This window comes from Gossypium arboreum, chromosome 7, assembly GCF_025698485.1.
Source record: "Gossypium arboreum isolate Shixiya-1 chromosome 7, ASM2569848v2, whole genome shotgun sequence".
Classification (NCBI taxonomy): Eukaryota; Viridiplantae; Streptophyta; class Magnoliopsida; order Malvales; family Malvaceae; genus Gossypium; species Gossypium arboreum.
The window spans coordinates 105,482,515-105,509,915 of record NC_069076.1 but is presented as its reverse complement, the minus strand read 5'-3'; the positions used below and the strand labels follow the sequence as shown (position 1 = coordinate 105,509,915).

The 27,401-nt window shown below is 29.7% G+C and overlaps 4 protein-coding genes across 4 annotated transcripts; all 4 read right to left on the bottom strand.

The window, feature by feature from the left end:
- Positions 1 to 593: 593 nt before the first annotated feature.
- LOC108487956 (uncharacterized) lies at positions 594 to 1,522 on the bottom strand. Its single transcript, XM_017792286.2, has one exon. The coding sequence runs from the start codon at positions 1,358 to 1,360 to the stop codon at positions 788 to 790; it is 573 nt and encodes a 190-aa protein (XP_017647775.1). The 5' UTR covers positions 1,361 to 1,522; the 3' UTR covers positions 594 to 787.
- Positions 1,523 to 9,873: 8,351 nt separating this feature from the next.
- LOC108484483 (transcription repressor OFP8-like) lies at positions 9,874 to 10,932 on the bottom strand. The gene has a single exon (XM_017788289.2). The coding sequence runs from the start codon at positions 10,836 to 10,838 to the stop codon at positions 9,894 to 9,896; it is 945 nt and encodes a 314-aa protein (XP_017643778.1). The 5' UTR covers positions 10,839 to 10,932; the 3' UTR covers positions 9,874 to 9,893.
- An 8,092-nt stretch (positions 10,933 to 19,024) lies between these two features.
- On the bottom strand, positions 19,025 to 22,808 carry LOC108466228 (uncharacterized). Its single transcript, XM_017766574.2, has 5 exons — positions 22,175 to 22,808; positions 22,022 to 22,059; positions 20,160 to 20,430; positions 19,784 to 20,070; positions 19,025 to 19,693 (listed from the first exon to the last, which is right to left on the bottom strand). Exons 1-5 carry the CDS (start codon positions 22,517 to 22,519, stop codon positions 19,252 to 19,254), a joined length of 1,383 nt encoding a protein of 460 aa, XP_017622063.1. The 5' UTR covers positions 22,520 to 22,808; the 3' UTR covers positions 19,025 to 19,251.
- A 955-nt stretch (positions 22,809 to 23,763) lies between these two features.
- LOC108470643 (uncharacterized) lies at positions 23,764 to 27,401 on the bottom strand. The gene is made up of 8 exons (XM_017772064.2): positions 27,154 to 27,401; positions 26,858 to 27,039; positions 25,583 to 25,693; positions 25,399 to 25,497; positions 25,205 to 25,315; positions 24,816 to 25,119; positions 24,574 to 24,713; positions 23,764 to 24,496 (listed from the first exon to the last, which is right to left on the bottom strand). The coding sequence occupies exons 2-8, from the start codon at positions 26,993 to 26,995 to the stop codon at positions 23,963 to 23,965; spliced, it is 1,437 nt and encodes a 478-aa protein (XP_017627553.1). The 5' UTR covers positions 26,996 to 27,039; positions 27,154 to 27,401; the 3' UTR covers positions 23,764 to 23,962.

The following is a 27,401-nucleotide window of genomic DNA, read 5'->3' as shown; positions in this document are numbered from 1 at the left end:
ATTTAATCCTTTAAAATTATAAATATATAAACTATTAAAATAATAAAATTACGTTTTTACTATTATAAAAATATACAATTTAATTTCGCCCCAAACTATTTTTTTTTCTCCGCTACTACCCTTGGTTAAGAGTTCATCTTGTGAGCTTAAGCTACTCATGAGCCTAAGACCTCACAAGCCCAAAACCACACAACCCATACTATTGAGACTACACCCTTAACATGGATAAAATAAATGCCACTCACACATCACTTATATTTGTTGTCCAGACATAACAATCCACACCTATGATGACAAGGCATTAATAGATGGATTAAATTTCAAGAATTCTAGAACTAACACATGAATAGTTGGGAATGATCAGAGGCATTCCCTTATAAGCCTATAGACATTGAGATTGAGGACCAATACACTCTCGTTTCTCTAATACCCTTAACTCAACTCTCTTATCTCTATTTCTCTCTAATCCTCACCGATAATTCTAAACTTAACATCCCTATAACTCTTTACAACAAATCTAATTATCTAAACTTAAAAATAAATCGGACTAAAAGCTTGAAATTGTCCAAAAAAAAAAAATTTAGAAACCTGACTTATTCAAGTTCACCATTTTAATAGTAAACATTGTATAAACCACTTTAAACAGAGTTAATCACAACTAAATCACAATTAAAGAGACAAGATCAAAGCTAATAATAAAACAAGAAATAAAAAAACCATGACAACTTCAATGTTTGATCATCTGTCACAAAACTCTCTAAACACAACCAATTAACCAAGGGTTCGATTATTGTCTCACTGATCCAAACTTCGGTCTCGAACCAACACTCGCCGGAGAACCAATCGGCCCAAAAAACTCACCGCAAAGATCCATAAAGAACTTGTCGACGATATCAACATAAGCCGGACACGTAAGTCGAGAATAATAATGAAGTACCTCTTCAACATCAAGGACATGATCCACGTTGCTCACATCCATCATCTCTATCTCCTTTAGCTTTTGTGCCACTGAAGATTCCTTTGAAAATGTATAACCTTGTAATTCTTGCTTTTTCTCCACATTGGACTCACCAATGTCCTCTCTTCTTTGTGTTGTAAACTGAGTTGACGACAATGACATTGTCCTCTTCTTCTTCTTGTTTTTCTTCTTTGCCTTGCTGCCCTTGTCGGCGGTGGCGTCCCACCGGCGAGTGAACTCGGTGTAGAACTTTTCTAGGTCGTCTTGGTAATAAGGAGAAGCTTTGGGTAGTTTTTGGTATGGTTTAGTTTCATTACCACAGCCAGTGAAGAATGATTTGAAGCTTTGTAGGGTTTTTCTGAAGAAATTTTTGGTGTTGGAAATGGAATTTCTAAGCAACATTTGGTAAAGATTTTTGGTGTTGGTTTTTGTTAAGATATTCAAAGTGGGAGAAATTATTTGTTTCTGTGAGTATTGAAAATGTTCTTTATAGAAATAAAAAAGTGGACAATGAGTACTTTAATGTTCTAATCTTTGAAGTTTCCACTTTTTTTTTTTTTAAAATCTTTTGTCTTCACATACGCTCCTTTGATGTTTTTGTGTTTGATTATTAGGTCACCAAAGAGTCCCACTATGCTTAGCATTGAGTGTTAACGAGTTGGGTCTTTTAAAAATAAAATATCAGATTTGTTGAGGAATGTTGGATTTTAGATTCTTAAATAGTAGAAGTATTATGCTAGAAATATTTACATTTGGGTTTTCTTTGTTTAGTGAAGTAGTAGTGTTTTTATTCACTAATAAGATATAAGAGTATGACTTCAAACCCACTAAAGCCAAATGCTTAACATTTCTTTGGTGGTAATGAGCTTTCCAAATTCTCTGAACCAGTTAGTTTTTTTTGAAGTTTGGAGATGTACATGAGGATAAAACCGAGCATAAATATTTCGAGCAGAATACCTCCACTATTAGAAGGTTTGAGATTGATCTCCCATCATTAAAAAAAAGTTAAGTGAGAATGTTCTTACCCACTAATACCATGTAAGAGCATGATTTTGAACCCACCAAACCAAATACTTAACATTCCCTTCATAATAAAATACTCCTTAAACCCCGTGAATCTGTAAATTCCCTTTAATATTGGAAGATAAAACCTAAAACTAAAACCAAGTATAAACATCCCACTTACAATATTTAAGTTTCATATTCGAAGAAATTTGTCTTGAAATTCAACTTCGCATTTATTCTAAATTTAATGTAGCTATCGGACACCAAAGATTCTCGGATAAAAAAAAGGTAGTAATTGAAGCTTTGGATGATGTTTAATTAATGAATTATTAATTAACAATAATGATTATTATAAGATAAATTTCATTACTTTTACTTTTGATGGTGGAGTTGGTGTGTAGCCTCTTTTGGAAGAAGCAAGGAGCGGTCCTTGTGCACTGCTAACTAATAACATATATTAATCAAAAATAATAATATAATCGTGAATTTATATAATGTCCTGATAATTAGGGTGTTCCCTTCAAATGTGGTTTAGATTTGAATTGTGTTAGTCGTGTTTGTTGTTTAGACTTTACACTATTCTTATATTTCACCAAAAAAAAATAAATGTAATAAGTGATGTAGCTAATTAATACTATATACCTTAATTAAAAAAATTAATATATTTTTAGTACTTGAGTTTGACATTTTCCTTATGTGATATTTGTGTTATTTTTTGTTCATTTTAATACTTATATTTGATAAAATGTTATATATTTTGGTATCTAAATTTAATAATGTTAACTTTTTAATGTTTAATTCGGGTTTTATGGTTAATTTGATAAAATTAATTATTAGTATTATTATGTCTAAATTTTTAATAAATTTGTTAATAGAAAAATTTAATATTATTTGTGAATTTATTTAATTTTACGTTTAATTTATCAAATATAATTTGATAAATATAATTTAATTCGAATATTAGGGTTGATTTTGATAAATTTATTAATTTTCAAGTAGATTGTAATTGTTTATGATTATTGACCGACATTGGTAAAAGAAGATAGGAGAGTTTATGCTTTAATTTTCAATCAAATTTTTGTCTGCCACTTTTAATCATTTTGGGTGTTTCGATTGATTGATTTCGTTGAATGGATGGGTCCTGAATAACAATTTCAGACAAACAATAATAGGTCTAATTCTCGTTTTAGTCCCTCCATTATGTTACTATTTGAAAGTTAATCCAAGATAGAATTTGATCTCTCTAATTTTATAATATTATTAGTATAACTAAATTGATAGCATTATTAATAGCGTTATTAAAGTGATGATGTAGGTTTTTTTTTTGTTATTCAATCAGTCATGGTGGCTATGTGAAAACTAATCAATCTTTTTTTTTTCTTAAATCAACCATGCTTAATTAATAATAAATTTACTCGTCAACGAAATTGATTTTTTAATAACAGAAACTAAAGGTATTATCAATTGAAACGAACTAATAGCATTGTAAAAATAGGGATTAAATTATGAACAATTAAAACAACAAGATTAAATTTTAAATTGCAGTATGATAGAGAGACTAAAATCACAATTATACTACTAATGAGTAATAATATATGTAGTTAGTACTTTAAACATAATTCGGCTTGTAATAACAATAAATAAAAAGGCCAAAGCCGTGAATCACGGAGCCAACCAATTGGACTTCCATCATTAAAATCTGTCCATTCCATGCATAAATTACAACCAAAAAGGTATTTTGTGGGTTTTTCTATATAATTATATTAGTAAAAATTAAATATAATTATTTTATTTAATAATAGAAAATTTTTATTTTGAAAATTCTTATTTCATAATTTTAATCTTATTAATATTGCATTATTTATTTTATTTTGTATAGTTTTGAATAAAAATTAAAAGATAATAATTTGATTATTTTAATTTTTAATAAAATAGGAAATAATTTATTTCAAAAATAAAATTTTTCAAAAATTAAATTAATTTTATATTTTTAACCTTAAGTAAAAAGTTATAAAAAATAATTTAAAAATTAAATGTTGAAAATTTTCAAGAATTTATCAAACATACCCTAAGTGATTAAATGAGTTTGTATCACATATCAATCTGGATCTCGATCCAATTAAATAATAATATAATTGATCTTTTTATAAAATAATGCTATGAGATTTTTTTTGTGTCTTTTATATTTTTATATAAAATCTAGAAAAATATACACATCATAAGATTTAAACTTAAGACATCATAGTCTTTGATATTTTAACTTAATCATTTCAGTCAAAACTTGATAATTTTTAAAAATACGTATTTGTTACATAAGTTCTTTTTCACCCACATTGTGAGTGTGTATAAAATATTTAGTATATTATCGGTGAAATGCTATATACTTCACAAGCAGTGTTCTAAAATTAGCATGTATCTAGTTTAGGATATAATAAAAAATTAAAATTTAAAAAAGATATGTGGTAGTATTTCAACACGAGTTCTAAAAATAAAATAACAATTTAACAACTTTTGAATTTGTGACATTTGGACCCAAATTTTTAGTCCGAGGAAAATTAGTAGCACATCCTACTCTTAAAATGTAGAGATAAATATCAAAATTACACATAAACAATATATAAATTCAGATTGTGCATTTATATGCATAAAACTTTAATTTTTATTCAATATTATATATGTATATATATATGAAAATTTGATTTTAATTTAATTATTTACATCTAATTATAGAAAAACATTTATATACACGAAACTCTAATTGATGATGCAGCTTTTAATCCAAATGACAGAAAGCATTGGTAAGCTCATCACTTCAATAACTATTAGAGGTGTGCAAGAATCGGGTCAATTTGATTAAATCAATTGAACCTATCGATTTTGATTTTTCAGTCTCGGTTTTAAGCCGGTTCAATTAAAGTGATTAAATCAGTTTGATTTTGGTTTAAAAAATCTAAAATTAAATTAACTGACTTTGAAATATATATTAATCTAAAATTATATTTTAAAATATTTTTACCATAACTGAAACTAAGCCCAATCCAAGAATATAATCTAAAGTCCAAACCCAAATATACAAACCCTAACGTAAAAACCCATTTGGCCACAAGCAGTCAAGACTCAAGACTCAAGCTTTCTCAGCAGTTTAATTGATTGTTTTTTCTCCCCCTTTCATCTTTGTTTTAGTTTGTCTTTTTCAATTTTCTTTTCAGATTTTGGTATCTATGATTCATAGTACTTTTCATCACAAGGTTTGGTGGTTTTTTTTTTCTCTTGTTCATCAGAAAATAAATATAGAAATATTCCAAGAAAAAAAAATCACATTGCAAAGTGGTTAATTCGATTATTGACCGAATTGATGGATAAAAGTCAATTCGATTTATTTGGATTTTATTTGAAAAAATAAAACTCAATTAAGCCGGTATTTAAATTTTTTGAACCGAATCGACATATTGCTAACACTTAATAATTGTAATAAAAAAATCATAATGATCTTACCAAAAAACTCAATCTTCAATCTGATTCAAACTCAAATTAAATTTTAACTTATTAAAAAATTTTTGGCATGATTCCACTAAACTTGACCATAAAAACATCAACAACTCAAATCCAAATAAATTTAAAACCAAATTAACCTAAACTCAAAAATTCATTGAGTAAAATGATTTAGAACCTAAACTAACCAAAATTATAATAACTTAATTCAACTTAACCCGAAAGATTCCAACATCAATCCTCAAATGATTTAACCCTACAACAACTCATATCCAAAATCATTCAAACTTAAAATCACCTTAATCCCAACTTTAACTAAAATTAATCTGAAAATTTTATAAATCAAATTAACTTAATCTAACCACTTTAAGGCAACTCTTTTTAAAGCTGTCATGTGCTGTTGAAGTAGGCCTAAAAAAAGAACATTCATGCTTATTCCAAGCTATCTTTTAGGAATGTAGTTATTCACACACAATAATTCTATCCCTTATTCAATTCCATGCATAAAATGTACTTTCTCAACATTCAAACTTTCAAAATAAAATTTTCAATATGATTTGCCAGATTTTGGATTATTCCCATTACATATAATGTCAAACACAAAATACCCAAACTGACCAAAAGGAACACAAGATGGGCTTAGCTAAGGTTAAAGGGCTATACCAATTTGTCTATGGGTCCCAACTATCACTAAAAAGGCTGCTCTAAATCTATTAGCTAAGCATTTTTCATAGCCCATAATGTTCAAATTCAATTATATATACATGTAGTACCCTACCTCTACTTTTGGATTCTTTTAAAAAGAAAGATGGAATTTGATTTTGGTCCTTCTATTATGTTACAATTTAGGATTTAGTTTTATATTTCAAATTGACATAATTTAATTTTATTTCTACAATGTTATCAATTAGTTCAAATAGTTAATACTTTTAAATATTTCTATTAAAATGTTGACGTAGATATTTTTGTTAAAACACCCATTCTAACGCATAATATTGATTTGATTTTTTTGTTTTTTTATACAAATTCTATTATTATCAATACCCCAAATCCTTAAATTGAAGGATGATATGTGTTTAAGCATGTTTAAACCCTCATTTTTTTTATTGTTGTAACAACAACGGTATCAGTTGAGCTAAAGGTCAATTGGAGCAAGGAAGAGTCTTTGTTAACTTGAAAACATTATATTTTGGTCCCTCTAAAAAGCTAATAATTTGATTTAATGCTTTTTATCAGTTTTCAATTTTGACCCCTGAAATTTTATAATGGGCTGTTTTATTAAAAAAACTTATGTCAGCATTTTAGTTTGAATAATTCAAGATGTTAACTATTTGAAGCAGCTTATGATATTATAAAAGTAGAATAATAAATCATGACATGTTAAAGTACAAAGAATAAATCACAAATTTCACCATAATAGAGGGACCAACACCATAAATTGACCTTTAAAAACAAAAACATCCTATAAGTTGATCACATGCTGCAAAAATGACTGCAACAGCCAAAAAAAAGGGTTGCTTTTAGTTATGGAGGGGAGTGGCTCAAGAACCCAAAAAATGCGACCATTAATGAGAATGTTAAGTTGCCAACTCAATCAACAAAGGCAAAGCTTATCCATATATATTTACGCACTCTATAATACACACACTGCCAAAATCAGATGTTGTTTAAATAGCAATCCAATTAAGGAAAATGGGTCTGGCAATGTAGTGCTGTAAAATGTGCTGCAAAAATTTAAACACTAGTAGGGTTTTTTGAGAGGGAAAAGGTCATATATGAAATGTTACATAGCTTTCTAGCTAAAAGGGACAAATAGGGATGAAAATGAAAGGAGAATGGTGCAGTTTCAAAGGGCTCACATTCTCTGTTTTTTTGTCCTGTTTTGAAACCTCAATCAAGCTTTTTTGCTTTATCGCTAACCCTTTCTGTCTCTTTCTCTTTCCACTTTCTCATTCTTTTTTTGAAGTCTTTTAAAGCTTTCCATGCAATTTAGCCACAACAATTGTTTATTATTATTATGTGGTGAAATATTAAAATCTTGAATTGATGTAAAATTTGAATTTTTTTTAATGAGGAATTGTGACGTGTAATTGTAAGATATATTGTACTTTTAAAAAGAGAATTTATGTTTAAACTTTAGAAATAGCATCATTAGAAGGGGTAGTCAGAAGCACTAAAAAGATTAGTTTTCACGACAGGAGTTGGTAGAAGTTCCGACCCCTCAAAATGGAAAATCTCATTTTCAACCTTTTTAAAATTTCTCAAAATTTAAATTGATGCATGATAAAAATACACTTTTGACTCAAAAATTATAAAAATTTGAATTTTGAAAATTATATTATTGGAAGGGGCAGCCACGAACCCCTAACTAATTAGTAAAACTTTGATTATATATATATATATATATATATATATTGCATATTGCATTCCCAATGAGACGCAAGTTCAAACTTTGGAGACGATATTGTTGAGAAAGATAGTTATGAACTTGAACATAAATTGTAAAATAAACATTAAAGATACCAAAAAATATATGCAATTTTAAAACCTACAAAGGCTAAATTGCTCATTTTTTCCTTTACCAAAAAATAAACACACTTGAATCCACGTGTTTCATGTTATTGCAACAACAACATAACTAAATAAACTAAACATTTCTTTAATATTCTGCCTTATTGTTATTTGCACTACACTTATTTGGTTGAAAACTAAATGTACAAAGATTAAATTGTTTGCTTTTATAATAGAGGAATTAATTGGCTATTAAACTTATAGTACAAGGACCCATCAAGTAATTTTACCTAAATTTTGATATATATACTTGTATGATCTTCTATATAATGTGACATTATCTATGAAACCCACTTTTCATTGTTCATTGAGAAATTTTAATTTTTCTTCCGAACTCAAAAAGGAAAAAAAAAACTTAGTATTTCTTTTTCTTTTTCTTTGTTCATTGTTCATGTGTCTCTTTTGTTAAATTTTTAAATATTTTAATTTTACTTGTGGAGTCTAAAAAGTAATGTACCAAATATTTTATCAAATAAAATTATCACTCTAGTGACAATATGTTATAAATAATAGGGTAAACTACATTAATAGTCACCATACTATTTGTAAATTTATTTTTGATCACCCACTACGAAAAATTATAAAATGATCGTTCAACTGTTTAATTTTGTATATTTTGGTCACCCAACTATATTGAATTTTGGGTATTTTTCATTTTACGTTAGCTGACTAATGACTATAAAAAGACAAAATTAAATAATTAAATGACTATTTTATAACTTTTTATAATTAGTTGATTATTAGTATGGTTTACTTTTAATAATATTAGCAATATTCTTGCTATAAGTGTGACTAAAATTTTTTATTATCAATTGAGTTATAATCTAACTGATATCACTATTATTGATTGCATAGTTAAGATAGATGGAGGTATAACTGAGCAGCTAATTATTTTGGACGATCATTCATGAGATGTTAGCTTGAAGAAGATATTAGACAATTATCAATGTCTAATGATAATTTTCATTAGAATTGATGTTTCCTCTTATATTCAAAAAAAAAAAAGAAAAAAAGAAAAAAGATACGACTATTATTGTAAGAAATAAAAAGAGATAAAGTCGAGGAGAGAGCTACAGTTTAAAAAAGGTTTACTGCTACTATTAAAGGAAACAGAAGAAAAGGCTTTTAGTAGATTTTATTCCTTGTCATTTGTATTCTTTTTGGGTTGAATTTCCAAATTTTGTTTAAAAAAGAAGTGATTTCAAAAGTTCCACTGCTCACTTTATGCTATTGCATCTTCTTTCAAATCAAACTATGTCTGCACCACCTCATCTTCATCCCCTTTCCTTTTCATGTCATCAATATTTTTCTTCCTCTTACATTGCATTTTGTTTTTTTGTTTTGATAAATTAATTATTGAATACTAAATTAAAAATAAAATTAATTAAAATTTTAATATATTTAAATTGTTAAAATTTCACGTTCACTTCAGGAGTCAAGTTAAAATTTCTTTTTAAAGGGTTGAAATTAAATTATAATTTTTATGATAGTAAAAATATAAAATTAATATTTTAATAGCGTATTAAGAGTATTCGACTAACCAGTGCCTACCCTTGTGACCGAATAATAATAAACATAGTATAAGCACTAAAACTAGAATTAAACCGAAAATAAGTTATATGCTTTGATCAGTGTTAGTGTCAGTCTATAAGCCAAGCTACAGCCTATCGTACAACAAAAAGAAAAAAAAATTAAAAAGCAGTCGAAACTTATCGAAACTAATATGTATCAAAGCTTATAATCCCATTAATTAACAACGTTAATTTAGAGTTAGAACACTAAAAATCTAATTTAAAAAAAAAAAAACTACTACATTTCATGAGAACATGCAGTAAAATAAACAAAAAAAAAAAAAAAGACATTTTTTTTAAGACCAGTTAGAGAACAATGTCTCACAAATCTCTGTAAAAACTTCGACAATAATCCCATGATGGTGATGAGAGTTCAACGACAAGAAACACTGTAACAGCTGTTCTAAATCTTCAGCCGCAAATATCTGTCTTTCAACGATCATCTCCACCATTGATGTCCTAAAATCATTGTATGGATCACTGGATCGTTTCACCATAGCAAAGCTATCTTTCACTTTGATGTTGTTATCATTATCACAGCTACTGTTCTTAGCTTTTCTTCGGCGAGGATTGTTACAGTTTTTCCGGTTGGAACGTGGTCGTATCCGACGGGCGGAGATGGATTCAGATGAGTCGGACGAGAGGTTCATTGAAGAGAAAAGGGTTTCGGTTTCATCTTCTTCACTGCTAAGCCACCACCATGGACCTCCGTAATTAGCACTTTCTCGTGAATATGAACCGAAAAAAAACGGCGTGGTATTGTTGTTGGTTTTGTGATGAACATGATAAACCCTTTTTTTCTTCTTTGTTTTCGTTTTGTGTCTGGTTACTGTTTTTTTCTTCTCGTAAAACCCAAAGTCTTTGCAATCGGAGAAAAAGTTCAACGGCGACATAGGGTGATGATAACCACCGGTAACGGCGGAAGAAACGAAAGGAGGGTAATAACAACGAGCGGTGTTGGTTTTACGGCGTCTTGGGATGGTTTCTTTATGTGTGACCATAACGCAGTCATGGTTGACGGCGGTTTGGGTTGATTCAGAGCGTCTGGGTTTACAAATGGAAGGGAAAGGTTTAGGCTTTGGCGGCGGCGACGGTGAAGGGTCGAATAATGGGACGGTGTTTTTGTGGTTTTGAGGGGTGAAAATGGGCTTTTCAATAACGTCAGAGATTTTCCGGGTCCGGCAGGATCCGAAAGAGGACCGGAACATGCGAGAGATTCGTAGTTTGAATCGATTTTCCATTTTGTAGAGAGAAACAAAAAGAGGGAGAGAATGAACGTGGGTTCTTTTTGTTTTTGAAGGCTGAGTGGGCGGCTATATAAAGAAATTTTATTTAAATGAGAAGACTTATTTATATTTTTTATTATTAATATTAAGTAGTGTGCTATAAAAATAGGTTGAAATTTGGCAGTCACAGCAGTCAACTTTTCATCTGTTTTTATTTGATTTTAAATCTGCAAATTTAAATCTATTAATAAAATACTGGAAATAACTTTTAGGATAAATATAATTACTTGTTCAATTATTAAAAATTACAAAATGATTGTTTAATTTTATTTTTATGGTCATTTTACTATTCTAGATTTTTGGATGTTTTTATCATTTTTACGATAGGCAATGGTGATAAAAAATAATTGAATAATTATTTTATACCTTTTCATAGTTTGGTGATCAAAAAAGAAAAAAATATGGTTGGGTGACTATTAATGTAGTTTACCATAATTTTTAATGCTAACGGTCATACATACGGAGTGTCACATGGATAACATGTTAGCAAAGTTAACGTTTGTTCATTTTTCCATTTATTTTGGGGTGATTTGACAAAAAATATAAGTTCAAGGGCTAAAAGTGGAGAAAATTAAATAGAGAGCTAAAATAACTTTTTTAGTAAAGTTAGAAGGCCAAATAAATCATTATGCCAGAAAAAAAATAGTGGAAGACCTATAATCTTGAGCTTAGGGTTTGGTTTAGAATTTAAGGTTTACATTAAGTTTTTAAATTTAGGGTTTATATCAATTTTAAGTTTCAAGTAATCTATGTTTAAATAAAGTAATTAGTATTTTTTTAAGTTTCAAGTAATCTATGTTTAAATAAAGTAATTAGTATTTTTTTTAAATTCTTTGCTATTTATTGTTTCACCGATGAAGAGATGTGGTGTTGTTATTTACCGACAATGCGTCAGATATTCAATCATTAATCTATTTTATATTTACATGTTGAACCAGATTGGTATTACAAGTTAATTATATATTAGCTCAAATGGGAATGACTAAAATCTCTTCTTTTTTCTTTTACAATGTAACAAAAATTATTATAGGTGTGTTTTTATCTTTTTTATATATAAAATTATGGTTAAATTTCCAACAGAGTCCTGTAGTGTAGGTTGAATAGTAAGTTAATCCCTAAATTTTGTAACTTTTAAGGGAAAGAGGGAAGACCAGATCAAGTAGTATAAATTTTCTAACTGTTAAGGCAAAAGGGGAAAGGAGTTTCACATATAAGGTTGAAATCTTAGACTTGATGCTAACTGACTTGAAGCTCACATTAAGTCTATCTTGTCACTAGACAAATATATATATATATACATACATATATCTTTGTATATATATATTGTTTCAATAAGGAAAGGGTTATCCAAGATTTGCACTCAAGACTCAATGTCAATCAGAATTTGATTTTAAAGCAAGCACCTTTGTCACTGCAGCATGAGCTCAATTGACTAATATTTGTGCATTTAATTTTAAAGTAAGGGTTTTATAAACACAAGTATTAGACTACTCAATTTTATCTTCACATTAATCTTAAACATAACAAGTTTAATATTTTTTTAGAGACCACAACTACAAAGATAATATAATTATAAATATATGTCCGAGTAAATACAAAATACAAATAAATGAAGAATGAATAGTATTTAATTACTCAAATTTAAAATTTAAGTTGAAATCATAGAAGGCTAGATGAATTTGAAAATGGAGAAGTTTATAGGTTAGGGGAAAAAAGGGTTAATATAATGAATAGGGCAGTTGATTTCTGATTTGGGAAATGAATTCCAGGTATGGTTAAAGTAAATACCCAACCAACCATATTTGATTAATGAAGGACCAAAATAATTAAATGTTGAGGGATTTGGGTTTTTATTTGAAATTCAAACTATGGTATCCTAAGAATAAGAATTTTTGTTGCTTGGGGAAGATGATGACAGAAGAAAAGTTACCTGTTGACAATTATTGAATAATTGAGTAGGATTGTTGATGATTGGGTAATTGAGTAAAATTCTAGTTATTATTATTTTGGGCAAATGGGGGGATATTTAAAACTTAAAAAAAAAAAAAAGGAAAAAGAAAAGGGCTGTTAAATTAAATATAAAATCCACTAAATTCTGGAGATTGTCTCTATATCTGATAATAAAAAATTGAACCCATTATTAATAGCTTTTAAATTTATGTGGTACCAAATTAAATATTATAAATAATTGTGGCTAACTTAGTTTTGGGCCCCTCTAATTTTGAAATGTGCTGCAAAAGATTTTCATTGCCCTTCTAAAGATTAAACCCACCTATTATTCCCCACTACAAATCTTTCAATGTCATTAATATCAAAATTCTATACTTTAAAAATAATTCTAATTAAGCATCTAGATGTCTTTTAAATATATATTCAAGTTCAGGTGTTATGCATGAAGGGCTTAATTAAAAGATAATTTTACTATTATATTAATGTATAAATTTGTAGTTTTTTAAAATACCCTAAAAGCAAGAGAGCTTATCGTTTGTTTAGGCATCTAATCGAACTTAACTTTAAAATTAATTTGAACTTAATATGACTACTAATATCAAAGGTCTCGAAGAGAACATATGACAGCATCTTAAATCTGTTCACAAACTTAATGTATATGCTCGTATTCATTATTTAAACCAATACTTTTAATAGTTAAATATTTTCTTAAATAAACCAAAAATAAAATAATACAAAACCCTACCCATACCCATGATCAAATATATAGTTCATGAATGAGCTATGGATGGAGATTGGGATATTGTCCCTATTTCACCTACCAAATAATATGATATGATATAATCAATTATGGTAGATGGATTAAATTGAAAACATAATGGAATTTCCAATTTGAAATTTAAACAAAAAATATTATTGTAGTTATCAAATTATAATGCAACAACCAAAATTCGACCTAACATTTGAAGATTTAAAATTGTGATCTACTCTTCTTTTGGATTTTCTCATGTCATTTCAAATCAAATATTTAATTATGAAATGCATTATCACCATATGTATCTACCTACCTCCTCCACATTTACATAATTATATATGTATATATACAATATTGTATCTACCAATATTATTAAGTACCTTAAACCCTTATTTAAAACTATTGAAGTTTGGAGTCATCACATGAAAAATAGATTAATTTGACTAGAGGTCCTCAAACTATAATTCAAATTTTAAATTAGTCCCAAAAATTTCAAAACGTGTTGATTAAGTATTTAAAGTATCAATATTGTATCGATTAAATCCTTTTTCCAGTAGTCTAGCCATGAATTTGAGCTTTAAGATCAAATTTTAAACATATTATCGGAAGAGAGAGAAATAACAACCCTTTGTAAAATTTAATGATATTGATTTTTTAACTCGTCAAATTCAAATTATCCTTATAATAAATATCTATATATTTAAAATTTGATTAATATATTTTAAATATGCTCAACATCATACTCCAAACTATATTTAACGCCTAAGCTAAAGTTAGACTAATGGAAAAAGATCATTATGATACTTTGAGAACACCACCATTAAAACCTTTTTAAGGTATTGACCAATACTTCAGGGACGTATGATAAAATTAACCCAAAAATTTCAAAGTTGAAAATTTATTATTATTATTAATATTATTTTCAAACCCCCCCAAAATGAAGCTTATAGTGGAAGCGTATTACTTGGGATGAGTGCTTCCACCTCAAGCTAAATGGAGAGTACTTAAAACAAAAATAAAAGATTCAAAGTGGAGGACAAAGGTAATTTTGTCACCTTTTCCATGTTTGATTCAAAAAGCTACAATTTTTTAAATTTTTTATGCATTAGATAATAAATAATATATATTTTCACCCTTAAAATTTCAAACTTTCTGACTAGTCTAGTATTACAAGATTTTAATCAAAAGCTTGTCAATATGCTAACGTCTGGCTCCAACTTATACGTTAGATGACAAATAAAACAAGTCGAAGTCTTTGGCTATACCAAGAAGTTGAATCTTAATATCAAACTATATGTTATATCTTATGTGTCTAATTATACCTTTAGCACCTCCACTTTTATAATCTGACATGGTTTGGTCCTTCTACCTTTATAATATTATTAGTTGGGTTAATTTGATAACTGTTAGTTGCTGCCATTAAAAGTGATGATGTACCTGGATTTTTTATTATTATATAAAAACAACTTTTTTACACAATTTGTGATTGGGATGAGGATGGGGTTATACGGTTTGAACTCATGTTAAATGAGCGTCTAACAAAAGTTTTAATCATTGCTTTATGCGAGTAAAAAAAAGTGACAACAACAAGTTATTGGTTGGACATGATTAATTGAATTTCCATATGGCTCTAACTGCTTGATAGAATAACAGTGAAAAAAAAAGGTTCCCCTGCCATCATTTTTCTAGGTGGAATTGAAGACCTCCATGTCTATTTTATAGTTCACGGAGATTAATCCTTTTATATTTTGTAGTTGTTCCTCTTAATAATATCACCTTCAAGATTCAAACTCAAGTTTTCCTTTAAGAGTACAATATGTTTTACCATTGCATCTAGTAGTATTATCAATTTAGACCTACTAATTGTATTATAAAAATGGAGGGACTAAAACTAAAATTAACCCACATTATATATATATACACAATGTAGGTAACAGCTAATGATGGTTGATTAGATTTCCACGATGATATTATCAATTTGAACCTACTAATAACATTATAAAAGTAGAAAGACTAAAACCAAAATTAAACCCATATTATGTGTGTGCGCGTGCGCACAATGTAGGTCTAGATAGTAACAATTTATGATGGCTGATTGGATCTCTGTGTCTAATAGTAGCAATTAGTAATATTATAAAAGTAAAAGGATTAAAACCAAAATTAAACTACATATATATGCACAATGGAGGTCTAACCATAACAACTAATGATGGTTGATTGGATTTCCATGTCTAATAGTAGCTACTATCGATCTTACTAATAATATTATAAAAATAGAGGGATTAAAACTAAAATTAAACCAATATCAAATATATGTATATGCATGTCATGTACGTCTCTTCTATTTCCCATAAATATTAAAGCTCATTGAGTAAGAAAACACAATATCAAGGCAAAGGCCCTCAAGAAACTCAAAAGATTAGGGTATCTTAGAGTTTAGGAAGCTTCCAAACAACAAAAGTACATACAAAAGAGCTACATTTCTTGCCCTTTGAAATGCCACACCAAGAGCTATGTGACATTTTTGAGTTGTTGAATTCAGCTTTTTCATGTTTTTTGTAAGTTTTAAAAAAAATACTTTCAATAAACTAAACTATAAATTCATTATATTAATTACCTCCAATCATGTCTTTTGTTTTTTTGTTTTTAAACCTTTTTACGTTGTACATTGTACATTGTACATTGTTAATTTGCTTCATCTTGTCAGAAATTCAGAAGTAATGTTTTCTGAGGCAAGTGAGCACATTAGATACCATGTATTCGAGATCCCCAACCCCACTAAGATCTCCATTTGTTTATCCTCTCAAATTTTTTGGGTTACTTCAAATTTGGTTCAGTTTCTTTTTCGAGTTTATTTTTTAAAATCAGATCATTTCAAGTTTATATTATTTTTGAGTCATTTATTTAAGTCATTTCGAATTCGAATCATTTTGAATTTGAGTGTTAGGTTTTTAGAATCATGTATATTATTTTTGGTTTGGATCATTTTAGATTATCTATAAACTTGTTCGGATGAGTTTTAGGTTTAGGTTTGTCTTTCAAAGCTAGGTCATTTCAGGTTTAAATATTACTTTTGGGTAACTTGTTTAAGTCATTTCAAGTTCGGAGTCATTTTGAGTTTAGATCATTTTAAGTTTGCGTGCTAGATTTTTCGAATCATATCATTTTGGGGTTGGATCAATTTAGATAACTTGTAAACTTGTTTAAGTATCAGGTTAGTTGCTTAAACTCGAAGGTTCACTCGAAAATTCAAAGGATTTAGACAAAAATATTAAACCCAAAAAATGAATTTCGAAAAAAAAGAGTCTGTTAAAAATATTGTTAGTACTTGAGCTCTTATATCCAAAGCTTAGCTTGACTAATATTTTTATATTTATTATATAGTTTATATCATATGAAAATGAAATATGCTATAATATAATACAAATATTAGAAGATAATTATGTTGTTTATAATTAAAATCTTAATTAAATATGTATAATGATAGTAAAAGATATAAATAATTATAAAATATAAAATAAAATTAGTTATAATTTTAAAATAATAATTATGAACGAATCTAAATGAGTTTGAGTTAATCATTTATAAATATTAGTTTCTAATGTCTCACGTGTTTACTTTTTTATTAACTTTTTAAATAAAATATTTCTAACAATTTAATTATATAATAAAAAATTCCAAATCATAATTAAAATATTATTACCATATTCAATGCACAATATATCTTTACTTCATATAATTAATACTATTCAAAATAATAAATAATAAACATAAATAACATATATAAATTACTTTGGTGATTCAAAAATAACACTAATAAAAATTCCTAATCATTACTTAAAGCATTTGTATAAATTATAAAAAATATATATATATCGTAAATTAAACTCCTCACTGTTTAACTTTTTATGTTTTTTTTCTTAACAGTGAATAAATTGAGAATAACAGTTTGTAGATAATATGCAATTAATGTAATTATAGTGTATTATATTAGATTTTATAAATATATTAGTATTTATAAGATTTTATGTATGAAAATATAAAGCTATCAATTATATAAAAATTTTAATATTTGTTAGTTAAAACAAACTAATATTTTTAATAGAAACATAATAATTTAAATATTAATAAAATCAATATGAAAATTTAATTTTTATTTATTATTATGTAAATTCATTTAATAATTTTTAATTGAATTAGAATTTTTATTTATAAGTATAATAATTTTTCTTACAAAGTAAAATTAAAATTCTTATTTATAAATGTTATAAAACTTATAAATAATAAAAATATGCATAAATGGAAATTTTAATAATATAATTAATAATAAAATTATATTGAATGTTTAAAAGTTTTTCTTAACTTATACTTTTATATATTAATACCATTATACAAAAATAACTTTAAGCAAAATTTAAAGTCGATATTATGAACTAAGCTAAGTTTGAGAATTATGTATAATATTGATACCATAAAAAAAACTTAACCCTAATCTTGACTGGTTAACGAGTCTAATTACTTAAATAATTTATGAGTTCAGCGTTTTCAAATTTCTGTTATTTGTAGAAGTAATATTGTTTTAATTTTGTTGGTAAATCATAAATGTCGAGGAAACAAGGAACCTGTTCTGCGGGGAAAAAACAAACATAAATAAATCAAATAAAAGAGATGCAAGAAAAGAAACCAAGCCGAGTGGACTCGGTGGGAATCAATGGTCTTCCATTGTTGAACTCCAGAAGTTTTTTTCTTTTTTCCGGACGGCCGATAAAAGTCTGGAAAACCGATTTTTGGAAAAAGAAATAGGGTAAACTACACCGGTAATCACTTAACTCTTTTTATTACTTAATTATGAAAAGTTACAAAATTGTCACTTAATTATTTAACCTATTTTTAGTCCCTCGTTGTTTAACTTGACAACTTCTAAAATTGACATAATAATAATTCTAACCCTCAAAATTTATATATGTAATTTATTTATTTATTTTTTATTTTTATATTTTTGGTTTTTTTGACATTGAAGGTTAAAATTAAAAACAATGAGAAAAGATAAAAGTTATTATACTAAACTTTTAGTGTTTCCATTTAAATATATGTCCGATCAAATTTAACAAATAAATTTATTTTTAAAGCTTTTAGATAAAAAAAGTAACAAAAATGTAAAGCTATAAAAAAATCAAATTACACAATGTTTAAATGTTAAATATTTTAAAATCAAAACTAAATTGACACAATTTATAAATATTAAGGGTTAAATTTAATATTATGTCGGTTTTAAAAGCTGCCACATCATCTTTCTATTAACCATTTAACGATCGGAGATAATAATAAAAAAGACAATTAAATAATTAAATAACTATTTTATAAATTTTCATAATTAAATGACCAAAAAGAAACTTATCGAGAATTAGATGAGTATCAACACAAGCATGCACATAAATTTGCAAAGGGAACCTATTTGATCAATTAGTTTATTCTTCCACTATGAATGAGTTCAATAAACTTGCTACTTTTACATTTTTTCTTTTTTCCCTAACATCAGTTATATCCGAAACTCGAAACTTGAAACCCGAAACCCGAAACTCGAAGTGTTCATATTTACACCGGTACGAATATATATACGTATCCGTGTTGAATGTCAATCGAAACAATATATCCAAATAAGGCTCACATCACCCGTGCTTTATCTGCATATTGAGCAACTTCCGATGCTATTTCAGAGATCCAGTTAACCGCGGTGCCACAAAAGAGTTCCCAAAACCAGAGATCCAATGCAAGGACCGAGGAAAAGATGAGTAATGCCAATGTCTGGTAACGGTTCAATGGCCAGCCGGAAACTTCAGCCATCATCTTCAAAAACGGAAGGGAATTGCTCTGGAGATCTCGTTTCGTAATGGACCAAGCTGTTATCCAATGTACTCGGGAAGGAACAAGGTCGAATTCCTCTCTTAAACGCCTACCTAAGTCCGGCATGTGACCACCCCCATAGAGAATTGCTATCTTGTTATGACCATCATTGACCGCTCGTCTCAATGCTTCTGTTGCAGCCCTGTTCCTCTCACCGATGATAACCGATTTCTCTTCCACATCGGCTGTCACTTGAGTGAACCTACCCAAATATGAAAAAAGGAAAAAAGAGTACTCCAAAGTTAATAAGCTTCCTTGCAAGTCAAGCAAGGTTTTTTTTCCCGAAACTTACTCGGAGGTTAGTCGTTTTGCCAGGAAAACCTTCATGGCGGCACCAAAATCAAGCCTTGATAAAGCTTCTAGCTCGGGATACTCGGATGCTTGGCTTCCTCCATCAGCACAAACACCGCTAATAATAAGAAGACCAACGAGTGGCATAGGTAGCACACGAGAAGCCCATAGAAGCTTGGATCTCCAAGGATCAAGGTCATCCGGTATTGAAGCGGGCTGCACTAAAGCTTTTGTTGATTTAAGGGTCATATCCCTTGCAAATGTGAAGAAACTTTCGCCTTTTTCTAGCTGGATAAAATCATACTCGAAACATTAGATGTAGAAGCATGATGTTTACAGCTGAAAATAAAGTCGACGACCTCAGACTTTTATCGTACCTGAAGTAACTTGAAGGTCTCATAGTCAAGATCTGCGTGGTACCAATTATCAGCCTGGTAATCGAGACAATCTAATTGGAAATTGAGCATGAGTATCCGAGCCATCTGCCGTTGAATGCATCCCAGAATGTTGAAACCTCGTGATCGTGAACTTTTGAGTCGTTTTGCTGCCGAAGGGTTCCTTCGGTTTTCCAAACTCTCCCTACTAGCAACCATCTCATACAGAACACAATCATATGGTGCAAGTTCCTTCTGAAGAGTCTCAAAGTACCTGCAGTCACCAATTTAATCAGGAAAATCCATACATAGCAAAGTCGGTACAAGAAAACCGAACATTTTAGCCACACAAGCACAAGGAAATTGTCGGCGTGTGCAAACTCAATCCGCTACACTCCGACAAAGGTTCCGAATGAGATATTAAGAAGACAAAAGTACTCTCATCTTTAACATGTTCTAATCATTCTTCATGTAGGCAGGCAAAACCGAAACCCGAATTATAGAACAACACAAACAATTCACAAACCGTACAATCCCGATCACAGAACAATAGCAATCCAGTTCAGTATGACTAACGATTCAATTATATAAATACAAAAGCTATATGCATACATTCAAACCGACGAATCGTATTTCGTTCCTATTAGACTATCCCTATTGAATAAGGTTTCATATAACCATTGTGTTCCACTTTCTGTTTGTCATACCGAACCGATCCAATGACAACCCTCCATTCAAAATAAATAATCATGAAAAATCACGGAACAATAGCAATCCAATTCAGTATGACTAACAATTCGATTATATAAACACAAGCTATATGTATAAAATCAAACGATGAATCGTATTTCTTTCCTCTTAGACTAACCCTATCAAATAAGGTTTCATATAAGTAACTATTTGCATTTCAATTTCTGTTCCTCGTACCAAACCAATCCAATGACAACCCTCCATTCTAAATACATAATCATGAAAATCACTTGTAATCTCATATAAAAATCAAGAAACAACAGCAATCCAATTAAATATGACTAGCGATTCGATTATATAAACACAAAAGCTATATGTATACATTCAAACCGATGAGTCATATTTCATTCCGATTAGACTATCCCTACCGAATAAGGTTTCATATAAGTAACCATTGCGTTCCTCATACCGAACCGATCCAATGACAACCCTCCATTCAAAATACATAATCAAGAAAATCAATGAACAATAGCAATCCAATTCAGTATGACTAACGATTCGATTATATAAACACAAAAGCTATATATATAGATTCAAACCGATGAATCGTATTTTGTTCCTATTAGACTATCCCCTACCGAATAAGGTTTCCTATAAACAACCACTCGCATTCCAATTTCCGTTCCTCGTACCGAACCGATAAACATATTTAATAATAGTGATTAGAAAACAATTGTTGAAAGTAACATTGAAATAAACTATAACCAGATAACCAAAAGCTATATGTATATATAAGTTGTGTTCCGATTTTTGCTCCTCGTACCGAACCGATCAGCATTCCTAGTAACATTGAAATAAACTAAAACCAAATAACCAAGGACTCGATTATATAAACACAAAAGCTATATGTATAAATTCAAACTGATGAATCGCATTTCATTCCTATTAGACCATCCCCAATCGAATAATGTGTCATATAAGTAACGATTTGTGTTCCGATTTCCGTTCCTCGTACCGAACCGATCCGTATTCCTAGTCAAATTGAAATAAACTAAAACCAGATAACCAAATGACAACCCTCCATTCAAAACACATAAACATGAACAAAAAAACAAAACATAAATCACTTGTAATCTCATAAAAAAATTTCTATGTTTGAATTCAACCAAACATACTCTGTATCGGCAATATGAATCGTTGAGACCAAATCAACCTGAAAACATCAAATTCAAAAAAAAAAAAAACCCAGAATTAGAAACCTGCAAATTGATGCTCCTATGAAAGCAATGCATAATTTAGAAACAAAAGCTCGATGGTGGTATCATTACCCGAAGAAAAGGGTAAAGAATAGACCAAGGGAACCTCTTACGATAGCTAACAATAGCCGTTTGTAACTCGCCACTACCGTTTTGACTCCCTCTCTTAAACCTCATGAAATCCGCTATCGAATTGTTATTAAAAAACTGCTCCGCCGTCGTGGACGACGACGACCCATCTTCGACTGTTGAAGAACAACAAGAAAGCTTCGACGATGGGTATTTGACAGATTTTGAGAATCTGGGATTGGGTTTAAAGAGCTTAAACGTTATAGGCCAAAAAGAAACAGAATTGGGAGATGAATCAATGTATGAAGGAAATGAATTTGAGATAAGTGAGAGAGAGCTTGAAACCATTGTTTCTCTCAGTGTGAGAAAACAAAGGGAAAATTTGGAGGATTTGAGGGGCTTGATTTTATGTCTTCCACTCGATAAAAATAAAACCTGGTTCACAGTTTTTTTTTTTTTTAATAAATTTTAATGGTGATATTTTGCACGTTAAAGCAAAAGACCTGGTTTCTTGGAAGAAACTAAAACCCAAATTAATTTCAATTATTTTGGACGAGGAAAGCTATTAATAATTCAGAAACAAAATCTAAGCATATAATTGGGCAAAACCACAGCAATGTAATTATTAGGTAAGGGTTTTTTTTTTGGTTTTGGATGGAGTTGGTTATAAAAGGAATTATCAGCAACAACCTCCTTTTGTAGTTAGATTACATTTCACTTTTTTATTGAAAGAAAAATATATATTATATGAGAGAGTAAATTCGTATTTTTATTAATAATTTCATTTATTTTATTGTTAAATTTTGTGTAGTTAAAAAGTTAAATGTAACATGTCACGTTTATCTTATGCTAATATATATGGACTATTTTTGAATAATAGAAATGGAATGAATTTTTAATAAAAGACTAATTTACCCTTTAATATAATATAATGTACGAGATTAACTTTTTATTTTTTAATAGAGGGATAAAATGCAATCCAACTATTAATACAATGACCTCCATGATACTTATACGTTATGAAATGAATGAATTCTAATTTTTTTTTTATTTGGGTCGAAGTTTAAAATTTTATTTTGATAATTTTAGTTTGAGTCTAGTGAGGAGGCCGATTCTTTTTGAAGAAATCTTCAAAATACCTCAACTGGTTAATATTATCTCCAAATCGAGTTAAGATTTTGTCTTTTAATTTTATAAAGAGAGTGTCTTTAAGAGGTAACAAGTTCATAGAGCAGGACCGCTTTGTAGAATCAAGTTGTGCATGACACACAACCACCGTTAGTAAATTTTAGATTCGAGTCATTTAAAGTTCTAAGTTTTTGAATGAGAATATATATGTCAATAAAGAAAAAGTTTGTTCCAAAAGAAAACGATAAATTACACTAATCATTCAACTATTAATATTTTTTATAATTCAATTATAAAAAATTACAAATAATCAATTAAATATTCAATTTTATTTTTTATCACCCAACTATATATATACGAAAAAAAAAAAAAAGGAACATACATCAAGGGATGCTGGAAATGAAATTTATTAGTGCACTGTAAAACAAATGAATAATACTCTACTATAACATGAAGAATGCCCCTTTTTAAGGGAAAGAATAAATATATGTATGAGTTCAAATCAATTGTTTAGCACAAAAAGGAATGAATTTAATTAACAAAAACAAGCCAAAATGAAATCAAAATTCTTTCAACCATAATCTCCATCACACACACATATATATATACCTGAAACCAGCTTCTGAGTTTAAGGAAACCTTCTAGTTTTATGGTTCAATAATATCACGAGAAAAGCCGAATACCAGCTTCGAGATCTTCAAGGGTTATGGTCCGCAGTTCATCAGCGTCTATACAGTCAAAACTGAGTCGAAGATCAAGGCATTCCCTAGCGTTAACTAGTAACGGATCGACTAAACCTCCATTCATCTCTTTACGCTGTTTTTCCGTTGTTTCTTTCTCTATTAGTCTTGCTATTGCATCTAAACTGCAAGAACTATGTAACTTAAATCCGTACAACAAACTTTGCTCGGTTTGATTGTTCATTTTGATATGGAGGATCTCAGCTAGTTCTTCGGGATTGAAATCGCTGAACTGGAAAAATTTCGTTACCCTTCGGGAGAATCCTTCGTTAGAACTGATTACACGCTTCATTGGTTCACTGTATCCAGCAAATATGACTACGATTTTACCGCTGTCCATTACAGACATGATTTCTTCTAAAGCCTCTAATCCATAGTCTTTATCGTCAGACTTTTGCATTGGGATTAACCTATATGCTTCATCAACAAAAAGAATTCCACCTTCGGCTTCTTGGATCTGTAAATGATTGGTTCGTAATTAGTTCGTTAAGAAATAGAACAAAAAATAAAAATCCTGAATGCACGAGGAAACACCTTTCTCCTTGTCTTTGGTCCTGTGTGTCCAACGAATTCACCAACCAAATCTGTCCTTTGTACTTCTGTTACCTTGTCAGTAGGTAGAATTCCGACCATATGAAGCAATTTCCCGAGAACACGAGCTACCATAGTCTTACCTTTTGAGACCAAAAATCATAGGTGTAAAAACTACAGGTTCCATGGAGTATCAATAAAAGACAAGTCATCAATTCCGAGATGGATGATCCAATGGCATTTACCTGTTCCGGGATTACCAAGGAATGCCATATGAGGAGGTCTTCTAGCGCCAACTTTCAACCCTAGAGATCTACGCCTTTCATCGAGAAGCATCCCCTTTGCCCATTTCCGAAGTTGAACTTTGAGATCATGCAAGCCCACGATATTTGACAGCTCTTTCTCGAGCTCATCCATCTTAGCCTTTGCTTCACCGCATGCTTCCAATGCCCTTCTCTTTCGCTGCTCTTCAAGATGCCTATGTAATAATTCCTGTAGCTTCTCACTTCCAGGGCCTTTCGAGATATGTTTTATAGGTGTCATACCTTCCTGCAGTTGAAACGCGAAATCAACACGAGTTGGTAAGATAAATCAAGCATAATAAAATACACTGAGTAAATATGATGAAAATTACATCATCCTCAGCACTACAATCGGCATTGTACTCGAGTAGTGTCTTGACAGTTGCATGGTTGTCTGATCGAATCGAGTGCCAAACAGCTAAATGTAACGGTGTCATTCCGTTCTGCATGAATAACATGGATGAAGAAAATCCTCAATATATCAAACGTGATAATAAAAGTACAACCTGGAGCTAAAAACAAGTACATTAGCTTTGGCTTCAATGAAAGCACCATGAGCAAGGAGCAACCGTGCAGCTTCGCTACATCCATTCTTGGCTGCCATATGCAACGGAGTCTCACCATACTGCAAAATTTTAACTACCATATTTAACTTAAAAATAAAAATAAGTGAACATTTTCTTCGGTTAAAACAATTACACTTTACCTACCATATTTTTAGCTTCCAACTCAGCTTTTTCTGATCCTTGCCAATCGAGCAAAAAATTAACTATCTCAGCCCTGTCATTTCCAGAGGATACATGAAGTGGTGTTTGTGCCATCTGCATTTAAACCAAATATAAATTAACAACATAATACAAGGGAATGGATTCCATCCGTATGCAAAAACAATACATCTACACCACGAGTCTATGACATGTTAAATGATGATAAAACAAAACCGTTGAATGATTATAACATAAACAAGGAAACCAACCATTACGACCACCGCAACCAAATGAAGCTTTATAATACTAACTCGAACTTAAGAATCTAAAATAGCTCATCTAAAAATTTCAAGTCAACATATCATAGCTTTTACTACCATGCTTTTAATAGTCAACTTAGAATTCTTGCGTACACACGCAAGTGCATATATATATATATATATATCATGAATCTATCATTGTCTCAAATATGGATAGCCTTGGTTAAGATCACAAGTTCATTCCCCATCGAATAGCTTCATTAACCCATACCCATTTCTCTACACCATCTATTACACTGGATAACATCTCTAGCTATATATAGATATATATATCATATCATACCATACCATACCATACCATATCATAATCATTGTCTCGAATATAGTCAAATATAGTTAGCCTCAGTTAAGATCATGGATTCATGCACCATGGAATAGCTTCATTACTCCATACCTATTTCTTTACCCCATCTATATATACACTTAAATATATAATGAATGAATCACTGGCAATGGCGGACTGTAATGGACGCCGAGGGGGTTTTGCCTCCCCCCTCCAATTTTTGGAAAATTTCATTTTTCCCTTCAAATTTGTTGAAAATTTTAATTTGGCCCCAAAATTTTTTGAAAATTTTAATTAAGCTCGTCTATTTTTATTCAAAATTCTCATTAATCTCAAATTTTTTTAAAATTTTAATTAGACCCCAATTTTTTGAAAAAAAAATCTGATTAAAATCCAAAATTATTGTTTAGTTAGGGCCCCCAAAACTTAGTAAACCTCAGTTAATATCATAAGCTCATACACCCATAGAATAGCTTAATTAACCCATTTCTAACCAACTAAGTTCCCTGGATCTAAATCAATCCACCATAGAACAACCATCTTTGATTAATCCAAGCTAAAATAACTAAAATTTCGCTACAAATCAACAACATATTTAAAAAAAGGATGCTAAACCCATCAAACATACTAAAAATTACATCTAAAAACGCAATGATGAAATCAAATGAATCTTACAACAGGGTTTCTCTCATTGAGAAGAAAAGGCTTATCATTAAGCAACTTTTGAAGACCAACAAGATCCCCAGACTGAGCTAACCCATGAACCGTAATGGGTTTAACAGATCTCGACCGTTGATCTTGACGCCTCTGCATCCTTGCAAAAATAATTTTTTTTTCTTTCCTCCCCCTTTTCCTCTCTGTAGAAGAAAAGTCAAAGAAGAAAGAACAAGAAAATGAAAAAATGAAAATGAAATGGAAAATGAGATGAAATTAGATTCGGGGTTTTTATAAAGGGAAAGAACGATTGGCACCGAATCCGATTCTCGCGCCTTGAATCTACTAACACTGGTGTGTGTGTTTTCAAGTTCTTTGCTATATAATTTCTATGGTGGTGGTTTTTTTTGGGCAAATTTACGCGGTTTGGATTTGGGCTTTTTTGGGGGGGATCTGTGGGCGGCGGAGCTTCCTCTCAGTAGCCACCGCCCACCAAGTGGGCCACCTATTTTTAAGCTGTAAATAGTGACCACTCAATTTTTGCTTGATATTTTTAGTTTTTCAG

What these genes read in the sequence shown, in the direction of transcription:
- LOC108470643 (XM_017772064.2), bottom strand. Translation starts at nt 26,995, where the DNA reads ATGCAGAGGCGTCAAGATCAACGGTCGAGATCTGTTAAACCCATTACG. An exon ending in CCTTGGTAATCCCGGAACAG is followed by an intron (nt 24,714 to 24,815) that starts GTAAATGCCATT and finishes TGGTCTCAAAAG; the next exon opens with GTAAGACTATGGTAGCTCGT. An exon ending in GACCAAAGACAAGGAGAAAG is followed by an intron (nt 24,497 to 24,573) that starts GTGTTTCCTCGT and finishes AATCATTTACAG; the next exon opens with ATCCAAGAAGCCGAAGGTGG.
- LOC108487956 (XM_017792286.2), bottom strand. Translation starts at nt 1,360, where the DNA reads ATGTTGCTTAGAAATTCCATTTCCAACACCAAAAATTTCTTCAGAAAA.
- LOC108484483 (XM_017788289.2), bottom strand. Translation starts at nt 10,838, where the DNA reads ATGGAAAATCGATTCAAACTACGAATCTCTCGCATGTTCCGGTCCTCT.
- LOC108466228 (XM_017766574.2), bottom strand. Translation starts at nt 22,519, where the DNA reads ATGGTTTCAAGCTCTCTCTCACTTATCTCAAATTCATTTCCTTCATAC. An exon ending in ATTCATATTGCCGATACAGA is followed by an intron (nt 20,431 to 22,021) that starts GTATGTTTGGTT and finishes TGGTGACTGCAG; the next exon opens with GTACTTTGAGACTCTTCAGA. An exon ending in AGACCTTCAAGTTACTTCAG is followed by an intron (nt 20,071 to 20,159) that starts GTACGATAAAAG and finishes GATTTTATCCAG; the next exon opens with CTAGAAAAAGGCGAAAGTTT.